This window comes from Loa loa, assembly GCF_000183805.2.
Source record: "Loa loa unplaced genomic scaffold supercont3.88, whole genome shotgun sequence".
NCBI lineage: Eukaryota > Metazoa > Nematoda > Chromadorea > Rhabditida > Onchocercidae > Loa > Loa loa.
The window spans coordinates 153,368-179,561 of NW_018108268.1; the positions used below are offsets into that span (position 1 = coordinate 153,368).

Genomic DNA, 26,194 nt, shown 5'->3' on the forward strand with positions numbered 1-26,194 from the left:
GGTTCAAGCTAAAGTAATTATCTTACCTATTATTTTCGATTGTTTAAATGTGCATAACTTTTGTATACGTTGAGCACAATCCAGACGCCAAATATAAATTGATTCTGCTAAATAATCGTGATGAGTTGCTCAATCGGCCAACCAGTACCGCCAAATGGGAAAATGGCATCCTTGCTGGTACCTCATATATAACTGTTTACAATCTTTAAAATTATTGTTTCAGTTCTAGTTATTTCTTATCGTTTATAATAATAGGAAAGGGTGAATGATGACTAATCATGGATTTATTGTTTAGTAAAACATATGAAAGTACAAATCAGTGGTTACCTCCATCAATTCACTCCGCTGTGAGGGGACTCATGGTTACAGCAAACCTGCTGAGGGAAGACTATAATTATATCTAAAATTTGGATTGGGATAAAAAAAAAGTGCTGGAAGTGAATTCAAAGAATGGAATTGAAGATTTATCGAAAGATAATTTTCAAAAAACTCTAGAAATTCTGTCTATCCTGGAACAATCCTTATGGCATATGGGGACTTCTTATTAGTTTTATTTACTTTAAATTGGAACTTGACCTTCAAACTTGGAAACTGGAACAATGTTTTTCAGGGCGCGATGAGAGAGAAAGTACACGTGGAACGTGGTTGTGCATGAATGCCACTGGTCATATTAGTAATTTACTGACAATCACCGTACCCATACATCAAATGAAACCAGATTCTCTTACCAGAGGTCGAGTATTAGTGTTCTATCCATGAATCAATTTTTCCTTACTCTATATATTTGATTACGGTCACTTCAGTCTTGCATTCTTTATGGTAATGTATCCGTAGATAGGACACGATTGCATGCAGCTTTTAATTTCACTAATTGAATATAGCTGGGGTAACATTCAAATTTAACAATATGTCAAGAAAACTCTCAAATGTTACGATCTGTGGGAAAGTCGAAAGTTAGGGCATGACGTTGTATTTTCAGGAGCACTGCCGATAAATTTTGTGGAATCAAACAAAAAACCGGAAGAGTTTTGCAAATTATTGATTAGTACCGTGAACAGATACAATGCATTCCAGATACTTTGCTTCCAAAGATAAATTTTCAATTCAAACATCACTAGTAGTTAACTGAAAGAAACATCATTAGTAGTTAACTGAAAGTTAAAGCGTGGCCTGTGGCAGTAATACTAAGATGCATTAAAGAAAAGTTTTTTCCACAAGTACAAATTACAGTATTCAAAAAACTAAAATCTTGATTAGCTTTTTGTTTGATTTACGCTCTCTGAAAAATAATTTGGAACCCATCAAAAGCTTTAGAATTAAATTACTTGTTGATGCAAATGTCTAAATTTCCAAGAATGCAGGTTTTTTTTTTTTCATGATTCGTAAGAAATAAGCGTGTATTTCAGAAACGAATACGATCAGTATGAAGTTGCGGGCCTAATGTATCAGTCGAGTGATAAAATTGAAATTACCAGATACCCACCAGGTCGCTAACTTCTTGAAATACTTCATGAACGAATCATTGATGTTATAAGATCTGTGATCTTTTCTCTGATTTTCTTGAATCCATGCGATCCTTTACAGGTGTTCACGGTTTTAGTAACAGCCCATCATATGAGCCGTTTAAAAAAGTGCAACGGGGTGTAGAAAAAATGAGTGGTATTATTGAAGAAATAAACAGCAAAAATCTTTCAGAAGGAGAAATTATTGAACGCCTTCTACAATTAGCTACTGATAAATATCAGTAAGTTTTTCAATTGTATTCATAAGAAGGAAAGAGAAGAAACAATTTGATGGGAGAGAGGTCGGATTAACTTAAAAAATTTGTTGTTTTCTAAGTTGTCACCGCTGTAATGTTCACACATCAATTAATCTAACAAAGCATTACTGATTTATTTCATTAGAATAACTGAAATTAATATTAATAACAAAAGGGACATGAAAATTGATGTTAAATATAACAATGTAAGTGGAATAAAAGAATGGTAAATAAAAAATCTATTCCAAATCTTAATCTTCCTAATCCCGAAAATAATACCATTTGATAAGCCTTCCCTCTTCCCTACTACTAAGGGTTATTTCAGGAGCCCAGGACGTACCAACATACGCCCACACACTGCTTTAATATCCATTAATCTGTTAATTACACCAACCATTTTGCAGATGTTTTCCAGATGATCAATTAAAGCGGCGGTGTGGTCGATCCAACGAACTTTGTAAGTATCGTGCCGCCGTTTTTGTGAGGTATCCTGATGGGATTCCTTATGGCACTAGGTCTGCTATCATTTTACCGTTCGGTATAGTTAAACTCGTCTTTCTCTAAATTCTAGTAAAAGTTTTAAGAGCATTCATGGGTTTCCAGGAATCCTCTCGAACGGAACAAATGCAGTTTTCATACAGTCTAACTGCCCTTCTAATTTTAGGTCGCATACAATTATTGTTGTGGACCATAACAATCGGGCCACATATTATGAGAAATCGATGGAGACAGGAGCGGGGAAGGCGAGCGAAGCCACTTGGACTGAGCGGATATTTCACTTTGAACTTATCTAAATTGTGCGAAAATCCACTTTTTCTGAAAGCATTGCGCATTAGATCCCATGCACTCTTTGCTTCTATAAGGTGTTTATTCCTCAGTTAGTAAGTTCTGTTTTGGATTTGTTACTTTGTGATGATTTGTTAAATGAACTCTAATCTTAATGAGAGTTTCGGCAAAAAAGCGATGTTGACTTCCTTTCCCAAGAAAATCAAAAATTTTCACATCTTTATACCTCTTCAATGATCTGGATAATCCTCTCCCCACATATAAGTGTTTCTATAGCAAGCGATAGCAGAAAAAAGTTTCACTGAATAACATTTAGAAAAGCATTGTCTTCAGTTTTCGATATTACTGAAGCGTCTAAGCAGATTTCGACAAAAGTACGTCCCAATGCAAAATTTTTAATACAGTGTCTGTGATGCTTCACCAATAAATCGTTAACAAAATGTATTAAAGAATCTTTGAGAATCTTTATCATGTTCTGGTGCATATTCTAACAAAAAATAACAATAACGAACATATTCATTTTATAAAAATAAGCGAAGTTACATAATGCCAAAGCTACATAGATAGCTACATAGTGCCATCAGTAAAGATTGAGATCTTAATGAGATTTCGTAACAAAATTTTAACTGGTTTCACATTTTCCTGTTCGCAAAGAGAAGGAAAATTTCTAGAATAACTTGGAAAGTTTTGGACAAATACAGTGATTTACTATACGGCAAGACTTTCAACTCTGAACTAGCGTGGAACTTGGAAATGATTTCGAGCACAGATAATTGTTTTTTACAACTTCTCGAAAATCAGTATAAGGCCTCAACTTTTCCAATGCGCTTTAAACTGAGCAGAGTTGGTCCCAAATTTATAGTTCAACAAAACTCATAAAACGACTTCATACATCAGATGTGCAACATAGAATCGAATAAAAAATGCTAGAACTGAAAATAAAACTTGCAACATTAGAAGTAGTTCCGTTAATTTTTTTTCTTGCACTGGACCCGTAAATTTCAAAACCAGATTTAATAACGTTAGATTGTTGACAACTATCCACCTGAAGTGAAAAACGGACTAAAACCAAAGTGATAAGCAAATTTACGACAGCTTTTCCACCCTTCTTTCTCATTCAAAACGGTAAATCACTTTAAAATGCCTCAGCCTTTACCCATAGTCACATTTTGAAAAAATCCGCGCTGCATAAATCAAAAAATGAAGCACAAAAACCCTTACCTCACATCATCCTTTTTAATAATTTTCTTGTACAACAAGCCAAATATATCTAGAAAATAAAGAACTGTCTTGGTCAAGGGTTTGAGATCTGAAATTGAAAAGAAATTGAAAAATATATAACTAATTAAAAATCTTAGACATAATGGCAGTAGTACTCACGAACAAACATATCTGGAGAACATTAAAAAAGTGTCAAGAGCGGGAGAGCAGCAACTTGTCTCCTTGACCTTAACCAAAAAAAAACTGCAAAAAATACAAATGCTTTACAAAAAAGTGCAGAAGAAAAGAAAGTTAAGCTAACTCAAAATATGACCATTTTCTTTAAATTCAACAATGCTCATATCAACGGTGTTAGTTTTGCTGTTATACTTCGGTAATCGATGACGCGGGCAAGGGACAAGATGGAGAAGTTGAGGAGTTGAATAAATAAAATTGAAAATCTGGAAAGCATCAACTTCACAGTTTCCAAGGTATCAAATATCAGAATTAATAATATGATCAAAACGTACTGTTCTGCCCTTCTTGTCGCTTGAAATACTGATTCTTAATTTTATTATAAAATGCTCTTATTAAATTTTCACATGTAATATCATTAGTTCACTTATATCTAATAACGACAAGTTGCTTACTAGATCAAATTCACCGATGATTCGTTAGTCCAACAAAATTAAGAAAAAAGTCTTAATTAATGACGATATGAATTTGATACGAATATATAAGCAACACTGGCATACGGCACTGACCGAAAATTCAAGAAACTTCAAAACGGAAAATGTAATTGCCAAAAAGCGCAAATTAAATTAATCAAACAAAATCAAAACCAATAAAGTAGATAAAATATGCTGTAGAAAAAGTAACAACTTACCTGTGGGATCAAAAAGAGTGACATAGTTTTGGTAAAATGGCCAAGAATACAAGCCGAAGCCAGAGTCATCCCGGCCCAATAACAAAATGTATCACCGACAAAAACTCGTGCTGGATACCTAAATAATAAGCTGAATACTTGAATTTTGATTAGCAATGTAGAAATTTTAAGATAGCCTGACCTGAGAAAACGTCGACAAAAAAAATAATATTTCGAAAAAAAATAATTACCAGTTGAAATACAACAGAACAGATGTCGTTCCCAAAAAAGGCAACAAAAAATATAGAGAAAGTGAATGATACCATGAAAGAGATGGATCCAGTCGGAATAACTGTAAAAAAAGCTGGTGAAATTCATGAGGAACTCCTTATTTGATCATTAAAATACAATCCCTAGAATAGAACTGACAATTAAGGAAGAAATAAGATCATCTGTTAATGATTAAACGACAACAAAGATGCAGTTAAATGATAGCGCATCAACTTTTCAAAGCTCTGGGCGAAACTTTTCATTTGAGTCTCTAAAATTCAAAAGAAGGGTTAGTAAATTTTTTACTTTGAATTCCGAACTCAAAACTTCGTCTTCCCACTTTTCTTTGCCAGCTTTAGTGCCTAGTGAAATCCCGGATTTTAAAGTAAAGACTTACTTCAATCGCATTAAAAATAACAACAGAAGCTGCTATTATAAAAGCTTGTCCAGCTTCAAGTCCATTAATTCCAGCCAAAATATTGATTGCGTTCGTGCAAAACACTATCTACAACGTATAACAGGGAATGATGCGACAGCTTCGTTTACTTTTTCCGTCTAAACAGAAAAAGAAAAACAAATGCAATGCACAATTAATACTTCCAAGAAAAACTGAGCAAAACGAACACCAAGTTTTAAAGACTTACCATCATACCCATATAAATGTAGTAAAAAATTCCAATGTCGATGCATTCCCGCACTGAGAATAAAGTCCGAATCACAGAAGGTAACACGATCGTGGCTGACGACCCTGATATACTGCCCAATCAGTAAGGAAAACCATGTATTCTCAAATCAACGATAGAACCTCAGAGACAGTGAAAACAAACGGCAGAACTTCAAACGGCAGTAAGAACTTTTTTATAACTTAGCTACAGTAATAAATAACAAAGAAACAGTTCACCAGACACATAATAGACAAGAAGCAACGGAAGCGATGAAAGTGTCGGAAATAGAAGTTTGTGTCGCCACCGTAAATCCAAAACATCATCTGCAAAACCCAATAGAACTGCGGAACAAATCGCCGTCAGTGCTGATAAGAACATCAAAAATTTTTGATGTGGAATGGATGACCTATAAATCCAAAGAATACTGAAAATGATTATATAGACATTTAATAATATAAGTTCATGTTCATGATAACCTATAAAACTTTGGAATAATACTTACTCAAACTGTGACCATTCATAAACTGGGAATGGAATAAATAAAAACATAACAATTAAATAAACAGCTGCTGATATGACGCCAATTGGTTCAGGCACAGGAATATCATCAATCTAAAAATGGATGCACCGTAGGAAACTAAAATGCTGGGAGACTATGTTCTCCATTAAAAAAAACTTTCGGTTTAATTTTCTACTCCTAAATTGGTTTACCAAAACGAATTTATCTGATTGAGAAAAATGCAGATTCCTCGCTATCAAACACTATTTTTAAAGAAAGCTAATTTATATATTTCGAATTCATGAAATCGCAAAATATTCAACCCATTTTTGATAGCCTATCCTAGACTCAAATGCAGCGAAAATGCTTCGCCCTAACATTTAGCACATCTATAATACCAAAGACGATAGCATAACATGACAATAACGTACTTTGCACTGATCCTTCCCGTACATTTGACGTTTTACGAAGACTGGAATATATTCCAGGATTATGTGGTATGAAATGTATGCACCCACACAACTTAGTAATATGTTTACCAATAATGATAACATCACTATCTAAAATAGTTATGCCATTGAAAATATCTATATTAACTGTCACTAGCTGTTATTTTATCACTTTCGCTAATGATTACATTTAATTTCTCTTAACACTTTATCTCTTGCTGAAGTAAGCAGCGGGTGCAAATAAAACAGTATAACAGGTGGGAATCTATTTAATATCCTGTAGGGTAAGATTTCCGTATGTTGTGCTTCACGTGGCTAAACATGGTCATATTGCTAACCAATACTGCAATCGAAAAAGAGACAGAGACCATCTCTGCGTTCAATTTCTCCCGAAGAAATTGTGAAACAAAACCTTCAAAACTTCCCCTTCCATCATCATTCTCTGTCAGAAAATGAGATTCTCATTTTCTTTATGCTACCGGCAAAGTTGTATACTTCACCGTGAGCGACTTCGATATCTTGGTCGGGTTCGAGATGTTCGTCATAAACTGTTTTACTGTTGCTGTTTGTGTGTGTGGGTAGGCATGAGGTGTTGTGTTCGTTTGGTCGTCATATAGATGTCACGCGGTGTCACATGAATGATCTCATTGGAAGGTCATTTAGTTTTGGATTTTAATGGATTGTAGGGGTGAATGTAGTATTTCCTCCCTTGGGAGAAGTTAGGAAGGCCTTCGGTAGTTCCAAGCGAGTTGTCACCTGGTAGTTCTAAACTAGTCGTGGATATATATGTATAGCCGCCAGAGACCACGAGTAATATTTTTCATGTTAACATAGGGGCAAAAGCTACCATCAGAGTGATGGTGCGGAAAAGTCGATGACAGGCTGGTGGCTTGGCTATTTTGCACAACTAATAATAAGGGATACCGTATAATTTTCAGCAAAATAATGGTTCATTGACTATACTAACTAGTACCACAAATGGGGATAAACAACCGCTAGACATTCGTGCTAGTCAGGCGAAATAACACGAAATATTGTTAAACGAAAAACTTCCTATGTGTCACAACGCATCATTGTAAAATGAGCTTTAATTTATTAAGCTATATTTTCTTGAAAATAGCTCAGAGAGCAATCAAATTTTATATAATGACAAGTTGTTTTGAGATCTGTCAACAGCTATCTTTTGATGTGTAAAACGAGAGACACGTTATGTAAAAGAACCGCTAGACATTCATGCTAGTTAGGCGAAACAATACGAAATATTGTTAAATATAATGCGGTATCATGGATTGCATCACTGATTGCATGTTATTTGTAGGTCAATTTGCTATTGTATATCCTGGATATGAGACAGAGTTGTTACTGGAGAAGAGATAACAATAATGACAAATATTGTTACAACGGAAAGCGGTGAAAAATTCACCCTGTTCTTCACTATACGTAGTCCATTTTCCAACTTCCATCCCTGTCGTTTCGCAGTATTTGAAGATGTCGGCAGTGGGAAACCGGAAGAAAGATGGTATTATTCCACCGAACAGTACTACATGTTAGTATTTTTCCCCTTCAAAGTGAACCAAGTTGAATTTTTTGCGTGGATTGCTATGAATCTTACTTTCGATTTCTACTGTATTTAGTTGAATTCATTGGGAGTTGGAGGAATGTACGCAAAAATCTAACTTCTGAGGAAGTCTGTTCGCGTATGTATTTTGTATGAAATAAAATCTTTTACAGAGACGTATTTCATCGACTAATTGAGCTACCGTGAAATCGAGTGTCTGGCTATTTATTTGCACATATCCTTTCCTTCTCTCTATGAAATTTAAACGAACGTTCGGATGAACTTGATTCATATGACATGGAGGACATAATTCCATCTTCAAAAAAATTTGTCTGACCAAAAAATTGCTTATAATTTGAAAAATTAATGGAACAAAAATGTGTTTTGCAGGTATCATAAAGCGCTTTCTGCTGGTGACAATGAAACAGCGGAGCAAATAGCGAACGAACGTGATGCACGGAAAATCAAAATGTTTTCACGTAACATCAAGAATTTTGAACGCGAAGCGTTCGTTTAAATTTTATTCGAAAAATGATTTTGATTTTAATATCCAGTGTTTATTAACATTAACAATTAACAAAAACTAAACTCGTTAGGATATTTGCTCACTGTAGTTCAGTTTATACTTGTAGAATATCTTTTTCGTTACTGCAACTATCACGATCTAGGTGGGATCGAATTCAGTTTTTCAAATTATCTTCTAACGACAGTCAATTTCGTTAATGACGCAACTGTCATGAAGATTTGAATTAATTTAGGCAGTTCCTAACTTCATGTTAACTGCCACTTTTAATTTATTTTTGTTATAAGCAGATGGAACAAAATAAGTAGCGATGTGATGAGAAGAGGAAATTTTGCTAAATATACGCAAAATCCGTTGTTACGGAAGAAGCTTTTTTACACATACGGCAGTACGCTAGTGGAATGTTCACCTACAGACCTTGAATGGGGCATCGGTAAGATTTTTCTTTTTTCTTTTGAGGAGAATTTTAATTTTGCCTTTAATCAGAATTTGGCGCCAGAATTTTTTCAGAATAATTTTTATCAATACTGATAGTGGAAGGCATCTTTAAATTAGATTTACTCTTATAATATTTCAGGTTTAGACATCAATGAGCCGGATGCACTGAGTCCATCTAAATGGCGAGGGAAAAATAAACTCGGTCAAATTTTGACTGAAATCCGTGAAGAGCTTTTATTAAAGCCAGAATATGCGCAAGAGGTTCGGTGATTATTTACCCATTTAAATTTCATTTTGATTATTTCCATAGGAGGATTTATTTCTTCATAGTAGAGATCCACCTCCTTGTTAACGCTACTGGGGTTAAACTGAAGCAAATGTGAGCAAAAACAAAGCAAAATCAAGCAATTATTGTGAAAGCAAATGTGGTGAAGGAATCTGTTCCCGTTTAGCATTAATCATCTTTATAATTTTCGAAGTATTTGGAAAGATATATTTCTAGGTAAGTGATATCTTATCAATGTTGGAGAATTTCGACAGCTTCAGCCGGCAGTTTTTCCTTCCTCCAAAACCTCCCGTTCAACAGTGTAGCTGTCCTTCATCTGGTGAATATGATAGAGATTACGATAAAAGACGAAGTTTACCGTCTCCTGCGGAAGTTGATCGAACAACTGATGGAAATCGTGATAAGCGTTACAGTTTACCGTCATATCCATGTGCAGAACGATCCGAAAACATTCCTGATTCTGGTTCGGTAAGTTACATGTATATATATGTTTTCCAAACCTCGATATTTTACAGTTCTTGACTTTCAAAATGTTTAATTTACAGCGAAATGTTTCTGTTACAAAAATAGAAAATGGCAGTCCTATAATACATCGAGAAGGATATCCTCGGCTAGCACGATCAACTAGAAAACGTAGTTATCATCGTTTGCCAAACTACGACCAAGATTTTAGGCGGCACAGGTGGTTTAAAAGTTTATTTAAAATGAGTTCTGTGGGATTGATTGATTTCATTGGATGTTTAATGTGTTTGATTTGTTACTGATTAAAAATTATTTTTCTTCAACAGTAGTTCGAAATTTACGACAAAATTAAGTACTTGAAATATTTCGAGGGAAAGAATAAGGAGAAAGTTCCAGCGATGATTCACGGGATCGCAAAAAGAACGGTTCTCGATCAGAAAAGAGAAGAGATGCTTCAAGCAGTAGTAGATCCCGTTATGGCACGCAGTCACGCTCTGGCAAGAATCACAGTAGTTCTGAAAGCGATCATGAATCTAACAGGTTGGACATTTTATATTAAGCTGTGAAGTATATCCAGATGAGAAAATTGAGCTGCTCATCAATGGTTCTGAAAGATACAGCTGAATGAAAGAACAGTGTGAAGCATTATGATAAAGGATTGTTAAACATTGTATTAGTTAATTTTTATCTTTATACAGGATTTCTTATCCTTCATAAATTCAATAATTTCTTAGATTTTTGAAAAGACAGCGGAGAATTGGGTTAGCTGTTGATAGCAGTCGCTTGGCTTCATATCGACGTGTAAGTCGAATAAGGAAATTTTTTTGTTTTTGTTGCTCATAAATGAAATTATTGATTTATGCAATCGGATTCGATATTCATTGACTACGACGGTATATAACGTAATTCACGTGACAAAGTTATCCTTTTAATTGAAGTTTGTGATATCTGAAGTTTATATTATCTATTAATTAATAGCTAGGTTATGTTTATAAAAGTAGTAAGGTTAACTTTGAAGTCATGATTAATACTTATTACTGGTGCACATTATTCAGTTTAGTCTGGTTCAACTTAATATAAGTTATATGTTTAAGCATCATAATTGCGATGTAAGCTCATCTAGTAGTGACGAAAGTTCAAGTTCGTCGAGTGAAATTGATGTTGAAGTGGTAAAAAAAGCGTTTGAGGATCCTTTCAAAAGTTTGTTGGAAAGGCTTCGCAATAAGAAATGCGGCATGTGGGAGCAATGTAAGTACATTTTTAAAAACAGTTTTGTCCATCCGCATTTCCATGAATAGCATATTTTTGTAATCGAAGGTATTTATGTAAGGTTGAGTACAAAAATTGTTTGTATTTCAAAAAATCAGGTCTAAGAATTCATAGTTTATGTAGATTTAGATTGCTTGAAATTTGGATGCAGAAATTAGTCTAAGCCTTATTTTGTTTTATTTATTTTTTTATTCGTTTTTTTTTTTACCTTCATCGTGCTCCGGTATTCAGTCAGTTCTAATCTAGTTTATTAGATATGACAGTATTCAACAGTATACAAGACTTTCTCTTAGAATAATAATTTGAACAAAAAATATTGTTTCATCTAACAAACTAAATTTTAGAACTGACTTGAATGGTGTAGCGCGATGAGGTACAAAAAACTATAATTGTATTATTCATGCTTCAGTAGCATTTATTATTTTTTACTTTTTTAATTATTTCTTTTTATAGATACTGCAGAAAGTAGTCACGACACTAATGGAGCAATCCCAAGTGATGATTAATTGTTGTCTAATCAATTAATATAATTTTGGTAGAGATAATCTTTCTGGTCTCTTTTCCATGTGATTTTTGTTTTTGTCCTCAATTTTTTGTGGTAGGCATAAGCCTACCAAAAATTTACCAATAATTTCAGATCTATCGCGTTTGCCATAAAACATCGCTCATGAAATTTTTTTGCCTTCATTGATGGAAAATGTTCGGCACCTTTAGTTTAAAATTATTGACTAATCGCTCTTATTTTAAATTCCGTTTGAAGTATTATTTTCGCCTCTGATTTTTTTTTTGCAAGACATCTAATAATTTCTTTATAACATTACTAGCAGAGTTGCTACTTAATCCATTACCGTGCATGTTTGGATTGTAATATAGGTAGGGCTTTGCAAGGATCACTCGAAAGCTATAATTCCAGATAAGCTAGCCCGTTTAATTAGTTTATATTTTTCGATATTAGCCATTAATGGCATGAAACTTTTTTACTGTACCTTGCTTGCCGCACTGCACACTGCCTGGTCGTTTTTTGTATCTCACTGCGCTGCGGTGTTCAGGTCAGTTCTTCTAAAATTTGGTTTATTAGATAATACAATATTTTTTGTCGAAATTACTATTAAATTCTAAGAGAAATTCTTGTATAATTGTTGTTGAATTTGAAGAGAAAGTTTTTTGCATGTAATTTTCCAGTAGTGAAAATGTCTACCTGTGCTGATATAATTTGATATGTTTTACACATGAAAAGGTTTGTCGAACATCGTGCCTGTTGTAAATCTTTTTTCAGTTACTTTTACAATCTGTTTTAATGTTAACCTTTTAGCAACTTTTGTACTTTTTATTTTGCAAGTTGTATATTTCAGGCTGTCGACCAAGCCGGTGTTTTATAAATATTTTCTTACACTCTAGAGGGTTTATATAATCATTTTCTTCTATATATCTCATTGCTTTATTTTATGATAGGTTTATAATGTGTTTATTTTCTTAGTTATCATCATTACAGCATAATGAGACTGAATAAGGTATTGGTTGATGACTGTGGTAATAATAATCAATAATTGACAGCGATCTCACGATGTCCTTCCTCCTCAGGCTATTGTTTTTATTTTTTGAAATTATTTCGCAAGAAAAATATTCGTACTTTTTTTTTTATTTTCCATTTTTAAAAGTGTATCTCGGCATTTTATAGTTGCAACTCATGTACATGAAGTGAATGAAATAAAGATATAATGGAAGGCGTCTTCTTTCGATATCGGATTTTTAGTTCATTTATTTGGAATGGTAAGTTTGTGAGTCAGCTCTTCGACTGGATTATCCGGAAAACGGCTTCTTCGGCCTTGGCTAGAATATTTTTAAACTTCGATTGAAGCTAATGGTTGTAACATAATTGTTAGATGTTTTTTGTTTTAAAAAATTCTCCATAAAAACACACTGATAATGGTTTAGGGAAATCGGCCTAGCTTTGTTTAGACCGAGCAGCAAATCGCTGCATTTAGGATACTTCATGGTTACGCGGAAACGAAAGTTCCAGCGAAGAGGGGCTGAGTATAACTGAAATGGAATAAGTGAAGCCGGTCCGTTAAGCTCAGTTTTCCCCTTATTAGGTGGTAGTTAACAGTGTTACACATGCTTATCCAAGGTTGTTACAAACCAATCGGTATATGCAAAAGTATTGGCGTAATGTCGGACGAGGTGTTCGAGCTTTTTGAACCGTAGGATATTTTTGTCGCCACATTTTACAAACAGCCTTCGTTTCCCGTTTACGAAACATTCTTGTATTGGTAAATGCCTAGGATTAGTTATATATCAGATACGTCGACAGAATCCTTTAATTTGCAAAACGTTACATTTTGATAGGTGTCACCTTTGATAGACAATGATTGCAGCATGGGAACTGGAAAGAAATGGAAAGCGAAATCATTTTTTTAAAGAGTCGCATATTCAATCTCCGGTTATTTGAAGGTATGAAATAGTTCACCTGTATTCCAAATCATTGTTTACGAAAATGATATATAGAAGAGCGTGATGCTTCAAATTGTCTAGGTTGCTGACATCTTCCGGTAGCTAAAGTTCACTTTTGAACTTTATTTCACTTTTCTTTATTTCACTTTTGAAATTCTGTTTTGAAACATATGAGGAAGAATCGAAGTAATAAGACAGTTTTAAATTGATTTAAATTGACGTAGCTAATTTTACGATCAATAGAAATATGAGTCATGGAAATATGAGTTACATAACATTATCTACTAGAAAAAAATAAATTATCTAATAATAAAATAATAGACTCATGGTATCACCTCGTGATATAAACCAAAGTTTTGGACAACCCGTGTCAGTGGAATGGAAGCTGATCGAGGTCTTTGTCCAAGATAGAACCTAAAAACAGAAATATTGACAAAGAAATCATTATTAACCAATGGCATATGCTATTGGATTTCTTTCGGGAATAATCGAATAGTCTCTTAATGCAAATTTAACAACATAGTAAAAGATAGAGCAAATAGTCTGACCTGTGCAGAATTTCCAGATTCGAACCATTTTCTGGTAACATCTCCGCTGCATTATTTTTGGTCAATGGTTCTTGCGGAAGTAGTAATTCATGACTTGATGTTTTCTAATAAACTATTTGCAGAATGTAATTTTTGAATGGCATTTTTTTTTTTTGGTTTTTTGAATCCGAGAAAAGAAGATAAAAGTAATAGTGAAACTTACGACCAACTTTTCCATTAGATCATTATACCTTACAGGAATGTTATCATACTGATTACTCCTACGGCGGCTTTGTCGACCAATGGGTTGGGTGTATTGATCACTGGGATGAAGTTACGATCAAAAATTCATCTTTGTATGGTTATTCGTTCTTAATAACAGCAGTTCAATATGATGATATGATGGAAATCGAAAAGAATGATTCATTTTTCCTCATAATATATGCAAATGCATGTCTTAAAATTAAACGAAAATCTGGATTCAATTTGGTTTCGGTTCAGTTTAATGTAAACGGGATATCTCCTACCTGTTAATTGCATAGCTTCCCTTCGATTTTAAAGTAATTGAACTTGCTGATGTAGTTTTCGTCTTCAATATCAATATTCGAAGTAGGTAAAAAGAAAATCTATTTCAGGTTTGGTTATGATTTATGATTTCAGACGACAAATCTCCTCTCTGTCATCATGTTTTAAAAAATGAGATCTTTCTAACTTCTTTAAAATCTTTTTCAATTTCATTAAATACCAAGTTTGTGGCTTGACCAATCTGACCGAGCAGTTCAGATATCGGCCACAATGAAGAAATTTTCTTTTTGTCGGATTTCTGAAATTGAAAGACTTGACACTTGTCTGTAAGTATTCATCAAGACTTCCTACAAAGCTGAAGCGAATCAAACATGACAGAACCAGTCATTTGAAAGCGTAACAATCAGTGTTTCTATAAATTTTTGTGCTTGATATTTTTAGGATATAAATGATACTTCAAAAAAGGTCTTTCCGGCTTATTGATTTTGCTCACTTGCGGAATAACGTCTGAGACACTATTAACATGCAATCATTAACATCTAGGACCTTCTCGAACAAAGCAATTTAAACAACAAAATTTCGCGTAACTCTTACTCGACTATAGTATTCTCTGCATTTAAGGCCGTGTTTGCAACAAGTGATTAATTCGTTTGCAAAAAAAGCTATAAAAGAAATAAAGTTCTTTAACAAATGATTTTTTCGTGTGATTTTTTCAAATCTAAAATCAACTGAAAACAAGATTTTATGTAAATATGGAGAATGAAGGAGGATGCTGAAAGAGGATTGAAAGTTATAATTCACCAGGCTCTGTAGATGGCTGATATTCGTTTGAATTAGTTGTGCTGTCGTATAGTGGTCTCTGACCTATTTCGCTTGGCGATACCGTCAATTTGCGTTGCTTACGCCATTCAATCATCATATCCTCCTTTGTCATTCTTCTTCAAAAAATGGAAAGTTTTAAGAGAGAATTGGAAAAAAAAATCCGATATCTTCGAAATCGAACATAGCAATCGAACTGAAACTTCGACAAAGTGCATAAGGCGAAAATTTTCATTTACAGATCGCCTCCCCGGTGAGGCTCTGCTTAGAGCGACTACCTTAAAAAGCAGTAAGTGAATCAATGGCACCATTTCTTCTAGTCATAACTCTTTTATATCTTGTGAGGAAAAACTTTCTAAGTGGTTAGCGAAGTTCTTTGATTCATTTTATCAACATATATGGTAATATTCAATAGAAAGAAAATTTCCACTTTTATAGAAAGTGAATTAAAGAAATATTTGATGAAGTAAGCATGCATTTCCAATATTAGCTATGAGGAAGATATCGGAAATTCGAAAAATTTATATGTTAAAACAAATTAAATTTACAAATTATCCGTTAGCTGTTTATATATTGTAAAATTGTCAGATGAATGATCATTAATGAAATGAAATTATAGCAATATTTTTATTATCCTTTTGTTTAACTCGTTTAATCATATAAACAGATTTATTTACTCCATATTGGAAATCTCCAGTTCTTCCAATTTTTTCCAAATATCTTGCGATTTTTATGATTCATGATAATGTAACATTTGCATATCTAAGATCACACAAAGTTTTTTTAACATTTTACAACATAATTGATCAGATATCTCAATATTGTAAACAACTCGCGCTATGTAAGGTTCAACTACGGATTATCCATTATATTTTACCGTCATCTTTCTTTTTTTCTTCCCAATTGTTTTGCGGAAACTGTCGTCTTCCGACAAATTGTGTTACTCAATAAAAATACTCCCTTTTATCTCTTCTAATCATTGTAAATTCTTCCATATTTCGAATTTGGACTCATTTCATTTATTTTGATTTTATTATCGACAAATTAACTGCAATAAACTCATATCGTATCTGTCGTGTCAAAATTAATTTTCAACTATCTTGTCTTACACTCTTCAATTTTCACTAAATCTTATCTTACACTCTTCAATCTTCACTGAATCTTATCCTACTACTAATAAACCCCTTTGCAAAGGCAAATAAGTAATGATGGAGGAGAGAAAAAAATCCGGACGAAAACTTTTAGTCCTACCCATGATGGCTTAGAGCAGCTGTCGTCCATTTTATTTCGAAAGCTTTAGAGTTGCTTCTCATCCTTTTTAATTTCAGAATACGTTTTCTTTCAGAATTTGAAATTAGAAAAATTTTCACTCATCTGCACCTCAGCAGTTGTGTGACAAATTTATTGTATTAAAACATGGGTCGAATTGGATCCTTTTCGAATCTTTGACCTTTTTTCTTTCTCGATTCCAGTCAAAGGAACAGTAACAATCTGACCCTCTCTTACCTTTCTTCATCTCTTCTAACGTGTACCTTTCCTTTATTCTTATTTTTTATTTATTAATGCAGTCTAAGTTTATTTTCAGTTATACAAACATGAACAAATAGAGGCAAAATGAATAGAAAAGGAAATAAATCGATTCAAAACCGATAATTTCAGCTGAAAAAAACAATTTTTTTTCATATCGTCCGATAAAATGGTGACACTCTTTTTGATACTGATAATAGTTGGACGATCAAGCCATGAATTTTTATTTGATTTTGAGCGAAATAAGTTTGGATATAGCTGGCACATCTGAATAATGATATGAAACTGAGGTAAAGATAATTGTGCGGAATTTATAATCATTCAAAACCCTGTCATTTGTTTAGTTGTTACGTAGCAATGCTTTAAAGGCACTATTCTTTTGTGAGTTAAAAACAGTAGGCCAATCAAACTTGGCCTTGACTACAGCTGTAACTTTCTATACTTATAGTATATTGGAGCAGTTAATGAATCATTCGACGAATTTTTTTTGCGCCATTTGTTGTGTCGTGCTATTTTTATACATGGAAAAAAAAAAACTAACAGGAAAAGTGGACTTGAAATTGACGAATAAAAAAAAGACCAAGAAAGTTATGAAAATTTGCTTTTAGGATTGGTACCAATGAAAGGCAACAATATAGTTGAAAGACAATAACAAAGGATGCCGGTATAATGTTTTGTTTGCAACTCCCAACTCACTCGTATCAAATTATTGGTTACCATAAAAAAGTTTGCAGAAACTTTCGACAGGTACATAACATTGGAAGATTGATTTATATCTCTGTGGGAGATCTCCGTCTGCATTCTAAAGTTCTAAGGAGACTTCTGGATTTTTGTCATGAAGCTTGCTAAATTTTAATTATTTCAAAATGGAAAAGCAAAAATATATTTTGGGTAAACTTTCGAAACTACGGTTTATTGCAAACTGGGATCATGTGAGATTAGTGTTAAGGTGATTTCAGTTGATTTCCAGTTAGATGATGTTAGTCGGTTTTCAGGTCAAACAATTTAAAAGCTGCAAAAACAAAATTATTTTGAAAAAAAGTTTTTTTGGCGAGATTTAGTGAAAGACAGAATACAAATTTAAGCATTCAATAATGACGTTAAAATATGCACAAATTAGTTGCAGATTATAAATTAATTATTTTGAATGATTACTTCACCACAGTTTAACTTTGAACATTTTCAAAGTTTCGAAAAATGCAGGCAGCATTAGTAGCTTAATTAATTTAGTATTTAATGTCATAAAGTTCCACTAGTGGTACTATTCTGATGAAATGTATGAAATTTGCTAAAAATTGCAAAGGGACATTTTTTGTCTAATTCTTTGATTTGAGATATATTTGACATTTGATTGATCTGATCAAAATTACAGGAACCATTTAAATTTTTCTTTAAAGATGCAAAAAGTAAAACAGCAAGCTCACAAATTTTTAATAATGCACGATAGACGAACAATTTTATGTGTTTTGTACAAATATGCGAAGTTATGGTTAAATAAAAGAATACGTTACATTACAATAGTTTAGGAAAATGAAAAAAGAAGGTTCAATCCAGAACTTAGATATGAAATTTAATTGGATTCAGATAATTACGAATTACTTTCTCTTTTTAAAGAATAAACCGGCATTGGTGAACTGAATGGACTGGAACGCAAAGAGGATTTTTCTAGTTCATTTAGTTTTGCAGCAATCTTCTCCCGTCCTGATGAATTTTCTTTCGATGGAATTGAGAAATTCCTCTTCACCGGTCCATTTTTCTGTTCAGCAACAAGAAAAATTGGAGGAACTAAGGAGGAATTTCGAGTGCTTTTGACCAAACCTATAGGTTTTTTATTAAGATGCTGATAGCTTTCATGTACTGGTACAGTGGAATCTATTTCTTTTTCTAGCTTTGCAAAATTTTTCTTTATCGAGTTATCACAGGGATTGTTTTGCCGTTTTGAAAGTATAGAATCTGTGGATGTAGGAGCAGTCGTTTCACTGATTCCGAAAGGAGCGAAACTTTCCTTTACAGCAAGCGAAGATTTTTTCGATACAGAAGTCTGAAAATGAAAAAAATCTGAAAATGACATTTATATGTCATCTAAAACTTGAAATTTTCTCAAAGAGGCGTATTTTGCTACTTAATGTTAAAGTGCGGGTCTTCAACACTTTGACATTAAGTAGCAAAATATGCCTCCTTATAAACTCATCAAACTGCCTATCAAAAATCCCTGATTATCAGTTGATGCGGAAATAGGTTCCGAATATTTGAACTCCAGTTTCCCTTAATAAATAACGATACAAACCTTTCTAAGCACTTCTTCCGTATTTAACTCTATTTCCGGAACTGCTTGTTCCAAGGAGATCTTTTTTGGTATTGTTTTCTTTGATTTCACTTTTCCAGGTGCTGATTCCTCGGTAGTATCGATCGTTTTTGCTTTTATGGATGCTCTCTTGAGTCCTGTTTTTTTTGATGTGGGTTTCATTGGATCAACTCTGGGGAATGACTCACTAGATGCGATTCCTTTCGGCAGTACTTTGTTGATAGGGGTCCTATTGACGACATCTGGCACCTTGACATGCTTAGCGAAAATCGATTCTTTTTCGAGGACTGTCGAAGTAGTTTTGTCGCAAAGCAATGTTTCCGCAGCATTTCCCTTAATAACTGGAGGTGTCTTCCCTAAATTGCTAGTATCACTGGTTGAAGCCTGTCTAAAATCCTCAGTAACATGAAACGATTGTTTTCTTGTAAATGGTATTTGAGATGCATTCCCCAAAATAGCGGGTTTCATCGGCTGAGGCTTTCTGGACTGCATTTCTGGCTTGGCAGTAACCGGTTTATTAGCTTCGCCAGTTCTTTTCTGTGCTTCTTCAGCTTCTCGAGCTGCAGCTGCTGCCTGTCGCCTCAGTATTCTTCCTTTAACAATATTTTGGCTTTGTAAAGGTCAACAGACATAATAATTATTTAGGATTTTTAGAAGCGATTCTTTGTCATCTACTCGGTTTCATTTCATTTATGGTTTCGGGCAAGAGTGTGAGCAACAGCGAAAGCAAGATTCATGCTTAACAAAGTGAAATGCTATATTGAAAAGAGATTCACCCACCAGGGGAAATTGCATATCCGATGGATTCAATTCATCAAATATTTCTAAATGGATTATTGGAGAAAAGACTGAGAAAGTAGGAAAAAAACAGGAGAAAGATTTCAATTTCTAAAAAAAGTGTTTGAAAGCCTGAAATCAACATTTTACATTATTTGCAATAAAACTTTTACAGCTTTCAACTATTTTTCGTCTTACTAAAACATTTTTTATGATCAGAGTTTTTGTTATCAGAAAATATTACTGATTTCCTGATTTCTAATCAAAGCATTTTCGATTTTATGTCGACCTTCCGGCAATCGAAGGTTTATTGATACTTTCGTCAGGCCTCTATTTTGAAATACGGCATCGATAATTTCCTTTTCAGCTGCTGTGGCAAATGTAACACCCTGAACAATAGACATTTTTACGAAATGAGAGATGAATGTAAATATTTGCAAATTTAAATATAATAGTGATTTTACACTCTTACGTTCAAATATTTGTCAGAAACGGTGCTGTAAAATGATGGGAAATTATAGCATTTGAAATGTTTGAATGCTATAATATCCAAATGAGACATTAAATCAGACAATGCAATAAGAAAAATGAACCAAAGAAGCAAGAAATCGAAGATCCTAAAATTAATAAAGAGAACTATTGGTATGAAGACAGATGATTTATTTGATAAATACGGAGATGGGAAGGAATTCAGAAATCGTTTAATAACCAGTAACACTGCTAAATATGCATATCTAAATGAACAGACATTTCCACAAACTTCTCAGATTAAATATCATTTCTCAAACTTCTCAATATATGAATGCTTTTCATACTTCCAAAATCTATTCATTTCACAGCTATCAAACCATTTTATTCGCTTGTTGTCATTTATTAATCAACATTTAAATCAAAATAACTCTGTAATTGGATTGAATCTTCCGGGAAAAATGTATCAGCTCCATTACTCACCGCAAGCAATTATTACCGCACATTCTTATGAGGAAGAAGTTGAAATTCAAATACACTAAGTGATTTACTAAATTTTCAAGAATTTTTAATGAATGAAAAGTGAACCTGATTAACAGCTTTCACTTCCTCAAGTGTTTGATTTACTAAAGCTGCTTTAAACAAACGCGCAAAGAAGTCACCACTAAGATAATTCGTTTCCAAATTGATTGATTTCAGTGTTGTGTTGCTTGCCACCACATCAAATATAGGCTGTAATGTTCAGTTTAATCACTGATAAGCTTATCCTTAGTTTATCATCATTTATTCTAATACGTCTATCTGGCAACTCAACTTTAGCAAAGATAAGGAGCTAAATCAGTTTAAAACTTACCATGAAATGTGGTTTATTAATTTGCAACTTATTAGAAATAGCCCATTTTTCGCCGACTTTTTGATTTTGTGATAAATGTCACTGGTGGAATTATCATTGCTTTAAATTTCCATACTTGCAGAAGCAAGAAAAAAAGAAGCAAAATTGTTTGAAATGATTAATCCGTTTTATGAAAATTAAGCACTTCTTTTTTTAAAAAAAAGATGCTAAGTTAAGTAGAAACTTATCCTACTTTATCCAATTCAATTAAAAACGACTTTGGGCACTGTTTAAATTTTAAAATTGAAATATAATCTCAAAGTTTGCAAAAATTTAAACTTGCCTCGCAATCATTATCATACAAACCCATATTGGCGAGTGCAATTTTTTCCAGATGTGTATTATTTTTTATCGCGGATAAAAGTCGTTTCACTTGTGGAATGGGTGTACGCTATAACATTATTATCGACTTACTAATTCTTTGACCTTTTTGAAGTTAGTCTTAAACATTAAGAATTTATTTGTTTGTTGGCGGTAAAACGTGCTTCAAACAAAGTATTCAAGTTTTTATAGATGGATTACAGGAAAATTTTTGGGGTCATTTTTCGAACAAGGTCGTTCAGTTATTCTATGTAAATACATTGAACTATAAGATTAAAGAATTTAGTGATATTTTAGATGGATTAATACAAAAACTTACTTTCATATTGTTTAAATTAACTTGTTTCAGTTTAGGGTCATCCATTTGCAACTGTTTTATTGACCAGTCCACATCAGTGTCGTTATCTGGCTCCGTAGGTCTAGTTTGTGGAGGTAATGAGGATTTGATGGGGCCATTATAAGTACCACAACCCATAATTTGTTCCGCTTCTTCCCAACTTATTATGCGATTATCGCTCATCATCTCTATGAATGAATAAGTAATTTCCGGTAAACAATATGTTCTTTTTCGGCAAGTTCTTTTGTGCTTCCTAATTATTTTGACGAAATAAAATTGGCCGAAATGGCTGCAGTGGAAACATCGCTTAAGTCTGCTAAAAAGTAATGCACTGAATGGTAATCCGCCAAAATTTATTTTCAAAACCATGAAGTAAATTAACTTTGAACAACTTGGATTTTCGATCAATTTTTTAAATTCACTTAATCAGTCAAAAACATCGGTAAAATGAATTTTATAATAAAAGAACGAAAATCATTATGTGAGAGATGTCACCTTACTTATTAGACGGTTCACTTGTTACATATTAGCTGAAGTAAGTGGCGTTGCGCAATCAGCGCTACTATCCCAGGAAGTTAGCATTGAATACTTGGGAAGCATAAAATAGTTTGTTGGGAATGTCCCTCAGTTTCTTCAAAAACAAGTAATTTACTCAATAATTCTTTCACTTCATCGTTCAGTTCTTGCTCTCCAAGGCCTTGAATTGCATCCATTAAATCAGCATCCGTCATCATATCGCTTCGTTGAGCCATCGCCATATTTACACTAAAAAGAAAAAATTATTTTATAAAGGATATAGAAGTATTAAATTGTTTGCAACATTTGCAGACAGTTTTTAATTTCAAAAATATTTTACGGAAATTCTTATCATAAGCTACAGCTAAAAAATATCGGGGATTGTTTATCAGTAAAGCATTATATATCATTGAGCAAGTTGTGGTAAACAAGCATTTCCTGTGATTCATAATATATTTCGGTCAAATGTCTGATGAGATATAAGTGCGAATGTGTTGGCCTTAACTTCAAAACAATTACTTTAAATTAGCGGTTCCTAACCGGTGATCTGTGAAAACCAAAACATGGTCCGAAAGGGCGGCCTGCAATGAGCAGAAAGCAGGCGGGAGTTGTTCTTATCAACGCTTGATAAAGAAATACGTCAAAAGTTTTGCTTAAAATCTATTTTAAAATTAACAGACTCTATTACTTTATGAATCTTGTGGTTCCTGCAACAAATAGAAGAGTGAATATTAGTGGGATAGCAAGATTATTGGTGCTACAAAATAGACATGAAATAACAGTAAGGGAAGTAACTGCTGGTAAAAATAAGGACAGTAAGGGAAGTAACTGCTGGTAAAAATAAGGATACTGTATGTAAAAGGTTAGCTAAAGGCAGCTAAACCGAGAAGAACAGATCCGATAGATTCTCAACATGAGGTGTAGATATCCTAATTGAAAGCCGGTCAACCGTAATGATCACGGTGAAAATTTCAGATATTCTTCACATTCTGGTCTATTACTGATAACGAAGTGTGGATAACCAAAAAGATGTCTTCCTAAATTAAAGTTACCTTTACTGGAAATTTTTGGAATTGTATAAAGTTAATTCACCGATCCTTGCATGTTTTCATTTGACAATTAATGATACATTAATAAAAATACTTTTAATAAAAACGAATGCGTTGACTGACTGGCAAACAGAAATGTCTTCAATGAAGAAGTGGAAAGAAGTAAAATGCCGAGTACAGGGAGGTACAACTTTCCATCGAACTTCAAACAGTAGCTACCTATTATTTTTGTATTTTCGAATGATCATTTTAGCTGCTAGGTAATTCAGGTAAATTCAACGATTCCTAAAGAATGCAATTTTCCGCTGTTTCTTGGGAAAGGCTTGTTAGCTGTATAACTTAATGGTGTACAACATACTTTGATGAATAAGCAATGAAGTATGGATGGATGAATGGATGAATGAATGTCAGCGACAATGTTTGTCTATCTGACTAAAATCAATACCTGAACCAAAAAACGAGTTTAAAGAGAATAATATGGAAGCTAAAAAGCTAGAGGGGGAAGAAGCAGATCAGGGCAATAGGATAAAGGTTTACATCGAACACTTTGCTTTCTACAAAATGAATAAACTCTGTTGGGCATGACGCGTCGTGCAAATGCACTTCCTAAAGTTTAAAAATATATCTGAAATTATCCAACACAGCACTGATACCTTACTGCACAAAGTCATTTTATAAAACTTTTATTCTAAATGTAATTCTTCGATCGTATGCAAACCTGAGTAGTACCTTTACCTTTAACCTAATTTAGGATGATATAATTGACAAACAGAATTCTTCCACTAGATAGATATTCTCCCATTTACATACCATCAGTCCAGTAGAGAATGGCATGTTGTACAATTAATAATATTAAAGTCTTCACCTTGATGAATTAATACTCTGACGAAAGAAGCAAACTTTTTGTCATACTGATGACGACAGATCCATCTTTATCAGTGTTTTCAAGGCAAATTTGTGGCAGAGATATGCTAACTATTTCATCTCTGATAACAAACTGTGATTTTTTCGTGGTTGTCCAAGGCCTGTTAAAAGAAAGACAAGGAAGAGTGGTTTTTTTTAATATTTAAATTACAAAAAGTACATAAATTAAACCAAAATGACAGCAACATTTTTACATAGAGCAGTTCAAAAGTAAGTATTACTAACTTATGCTCAAATAAAAAGGGATCAAGTAATCGACTTGCAAGTATAATGTACTGGAATGCAAAATGAAGTACATCCTCCAGATGAGATTTCCTATAGGATATGAACAATGTTTTCTTATCCCAGTAGCTTCAGTCCAGCACTTCTTACCGGTGATTGCATCAGGAATCTCAACTCCATACGTTCATCTTATGCTGAGTACCAGAAAGTCCTTCTTTCTTCAATTTTACCATCCCCCTATTCCTGATCTATCCGATCTTCCATATTCACAAGATTAATCACTTGAACGCGATTGTAACATGAAATAAGATACCTGCATCAGTCTACCAATCTTCCAATTGCAATAAGCACACAGACGGATGAGCAAGCAGGTGTAATTGGTACAATATGTAAATTACAAATTGTTAGACATTAGCATTTCAAACAGCGCTAGAAGGGAAACGCTCCTCGGAGCGCTGACCTTTTCCGCCTCATCTTTCCTCTTCCTCTCTCTTTGCAGACCACTTGTTTATGTTTTAAATTTTGTTATTAACGGCAATAGGACAAATATTTTAATGGAGTAGCCAGAATAGCTCACTTGTTAATGCTCAACAAGGAAGCATTTTTTAGTAAAATAATTTAAACGCCGAGAATGACCATGCGACCTTTGAAAACACGAAAAACCAATGGTGAATTCATTTGCTGAGCTTAGTGAATCAATCAGAGCAAACCGTGACAATTTAGCATCATATAGCCTTCTAACACACTCATTATGCATAAGCAAACTTTACTATTATACATTCAAAGTAAGGACTAAGTTATGAAGTAACGAACATCGAATTATTTCAGTAAAACAAACGAGTGAGTTTGAATGAGGCACATGCGGTGGTGGTGCTTTTCCATCCGACATGCAGTCCAGTTTACAAATCCGGTTTGAATTGTGCATGTATGAGGATGTATTATATATAAGTTTGTGTGTGACAGTCTGAAGTATATAGTATTAGCAGTATTATGAGAGTAAGATGAAGATGGAGTTCGGGGAAGGGATCAGAAGTTGAAGTTGGAACACTCTTCTGAATTGGAGCGCATTTTTGAATAGATGAATGCTTAATTCTCAGTCACATTTCATCATTTATTTTAGGACATTCGAAAAGGTATGAAAAAGTACAAAGATATGTTACATGAACGATCCTTTCTTCCACTTCTACGTTAGAGCAGATAATGAATTTCTGTCCCGAGGCAAAGAAGCCACTGGGAAAAATACTTTGCAATTGAAGATTGACTGTCAAATGAATTCACAAAATTAATTAATCAGGTAGATTGAACAAACTTTTCTCTCCAATTACTGGATTTCAATTGTTTGATAAAGATTTATAAAACACCCTTTGAAATTTTCGTCGCAACGTAAACTATAAAATGAGTGGGGAACAAAATCTAATAAATGAAATTGAACAATTATTATAAAGAGCTTCGAATCTTCTTATTACAAAACAAGAATGAAATACTTGGAAAATTAGCAGGAATGT

General features: G+C 33.5%; 6 protein-coding genes across 6 annotated transcripts; 2 read left to right on the plus strand and 4 right to left on the minus strand.

The window, feature by feature from the left end:
* Positions 1 to 47: 47 nt before the first annotated feature.
* Positions 48 to 2,553, plus strand: LOAG_01181 (hypothetical protein; the record flags this gene model as incomplete). The annotated part of the gene is made up of 7 exons (XM_003136721.1): positions 48 to 177; positions 611 to 733; positions 980 to 1,025; positions 1,407 to 1,486; positions 1,585 to 1,744; positions 2,164 to 2,274; positions 2,424 to 2,553. The coding sequence occupies 7 exons, from the start codon at positions 48 to 50 to the stop codon at positions 2,551 to 2,553; spliced, it is 780 nt and encodes a 259-aa protein (XP_003136769.1).
* Positions 2,554 to 3,418: 865 nt separating this feature from the next.
* On the minus strand, positions 3,419 to 6,598 carry LOAG_01182 (hypothetical protein; the record flags this gene model as incomplete). The annotated part of the gene is made up of 10 exons (XM_003136722.2): positions 3,419 to 3,590; positions 3,767 to 3,854; positions 4,080 to 4,206; positions 4,632 to 4,749; positions 4,862 to 4,962; positions 5,278 to 5,385; positions 5,525 to 5,628; positions 5,782 to 5,951; positions 6,048 to 6,157; positions 6,476 to 6,598. The coding sequence occupies 10 exons, from the start codon at positions 6,596 to 6,598 to the stop codon at positions 3,419 to 3,421; spliced, it is 1,221 nt and encodes a 406-aa protein (XP_003136770.2).
* Positions 6,599 to 7,875: 1,277 nt separating this feature from the next.
* Positions 7,876 to 11,535, plus strand: LOAG_01183 (hypothetical protein; the record flags this gene model as incomplete). The annotated part of the gene is made up of 10 exons (XM_003136723.1): positions 7,876 to 8,039; positions 8,442 to 8,558; positions 8,865 to 9,007; positions 9,152 to 9,273; positions 9,515 to 9,766; positions 9,844 to 9,980; positions 10,157 to 10,300; positions 10,495 to 10,561; positions 10,855 to 11,008; positions 11,483 to 11,535. The coding sequence occupies 10 exons, from the start codon at positions 7,876 to 7,878 to the stop codon at positions 11,533 to 11,535; spliced, it is 1,353 nt and encodes a 450-aa protein (XP_003136771.1).
* Positions 11,536 to 12,783: 1,248 nt separating this feature from the next.
* On the minus strand, positions 12,784 to 13,289 carry LOAG_01184 (hypothetical protein; the record flags this gene model as incomplete). The annotated part of the gene is made up of 3 exons (XM_003136724.1): positions 12,784 to 12,859; positions 12,951 to 13,069; positions 13,170 to 13,289. The coding sequence occupies 3 exons, from the start codon at positions 13,287 to 13,289 to the stop codon at positions 12,784 to 12,786; spliced, it is 315 nt and encodes a 104-aa protein (XP_003136772.1).
* Positions 13,290 to 13,803: 514 nt separating this feature from the next.
* On the minus strand, positions 13,804 to 15,466 carry LOAG_01185 (hypothetical protein; the record flags this gene model as incomplete). The annotated part of the gene is made up of 5 exons (XM_003136725.1): positions 13,804 to 13,894; positions 14,029 to 14,132; positions 14,753 to 14,830; positions 15,127 to 15,194; positions 15,334 to 15,466. The coding sequence occupies 5 exons, from the start codon at positions 15,464 to 15,466 to the stop codon at positions 13,804 to 13,806; spliced, it is 474 nt and encodes a 157-aa protein (XP_003136773.1).
* Positions 15,467 to 18,466: 3,000 nt separating this feature from the next.
* On the minus strand, positions 18,467 to 22,736 carry LOAG_01186 (hypothetical protein; the record flags this gene model as incomplete). Its single annotated transcript, XM_003136726.1, has 6 exons — positions 18,467 to 18,919; positions 19,166 to 19,776; positions 20,205 to 20,349; positions 21,017 to 21,160; positions 21,961 to 22,166; positions 22,631 to 22,736. 6 exons carry the CDS (start codon positions 22,734 to 22,736, stop codon positions 18,467 to 18,469), a joined length of 1,665 nt encoding a protein of 554 aa, XP_003136774.1.
* Positions 22,737 to 26,194: the final 3,458 nt, after the last annotated feature.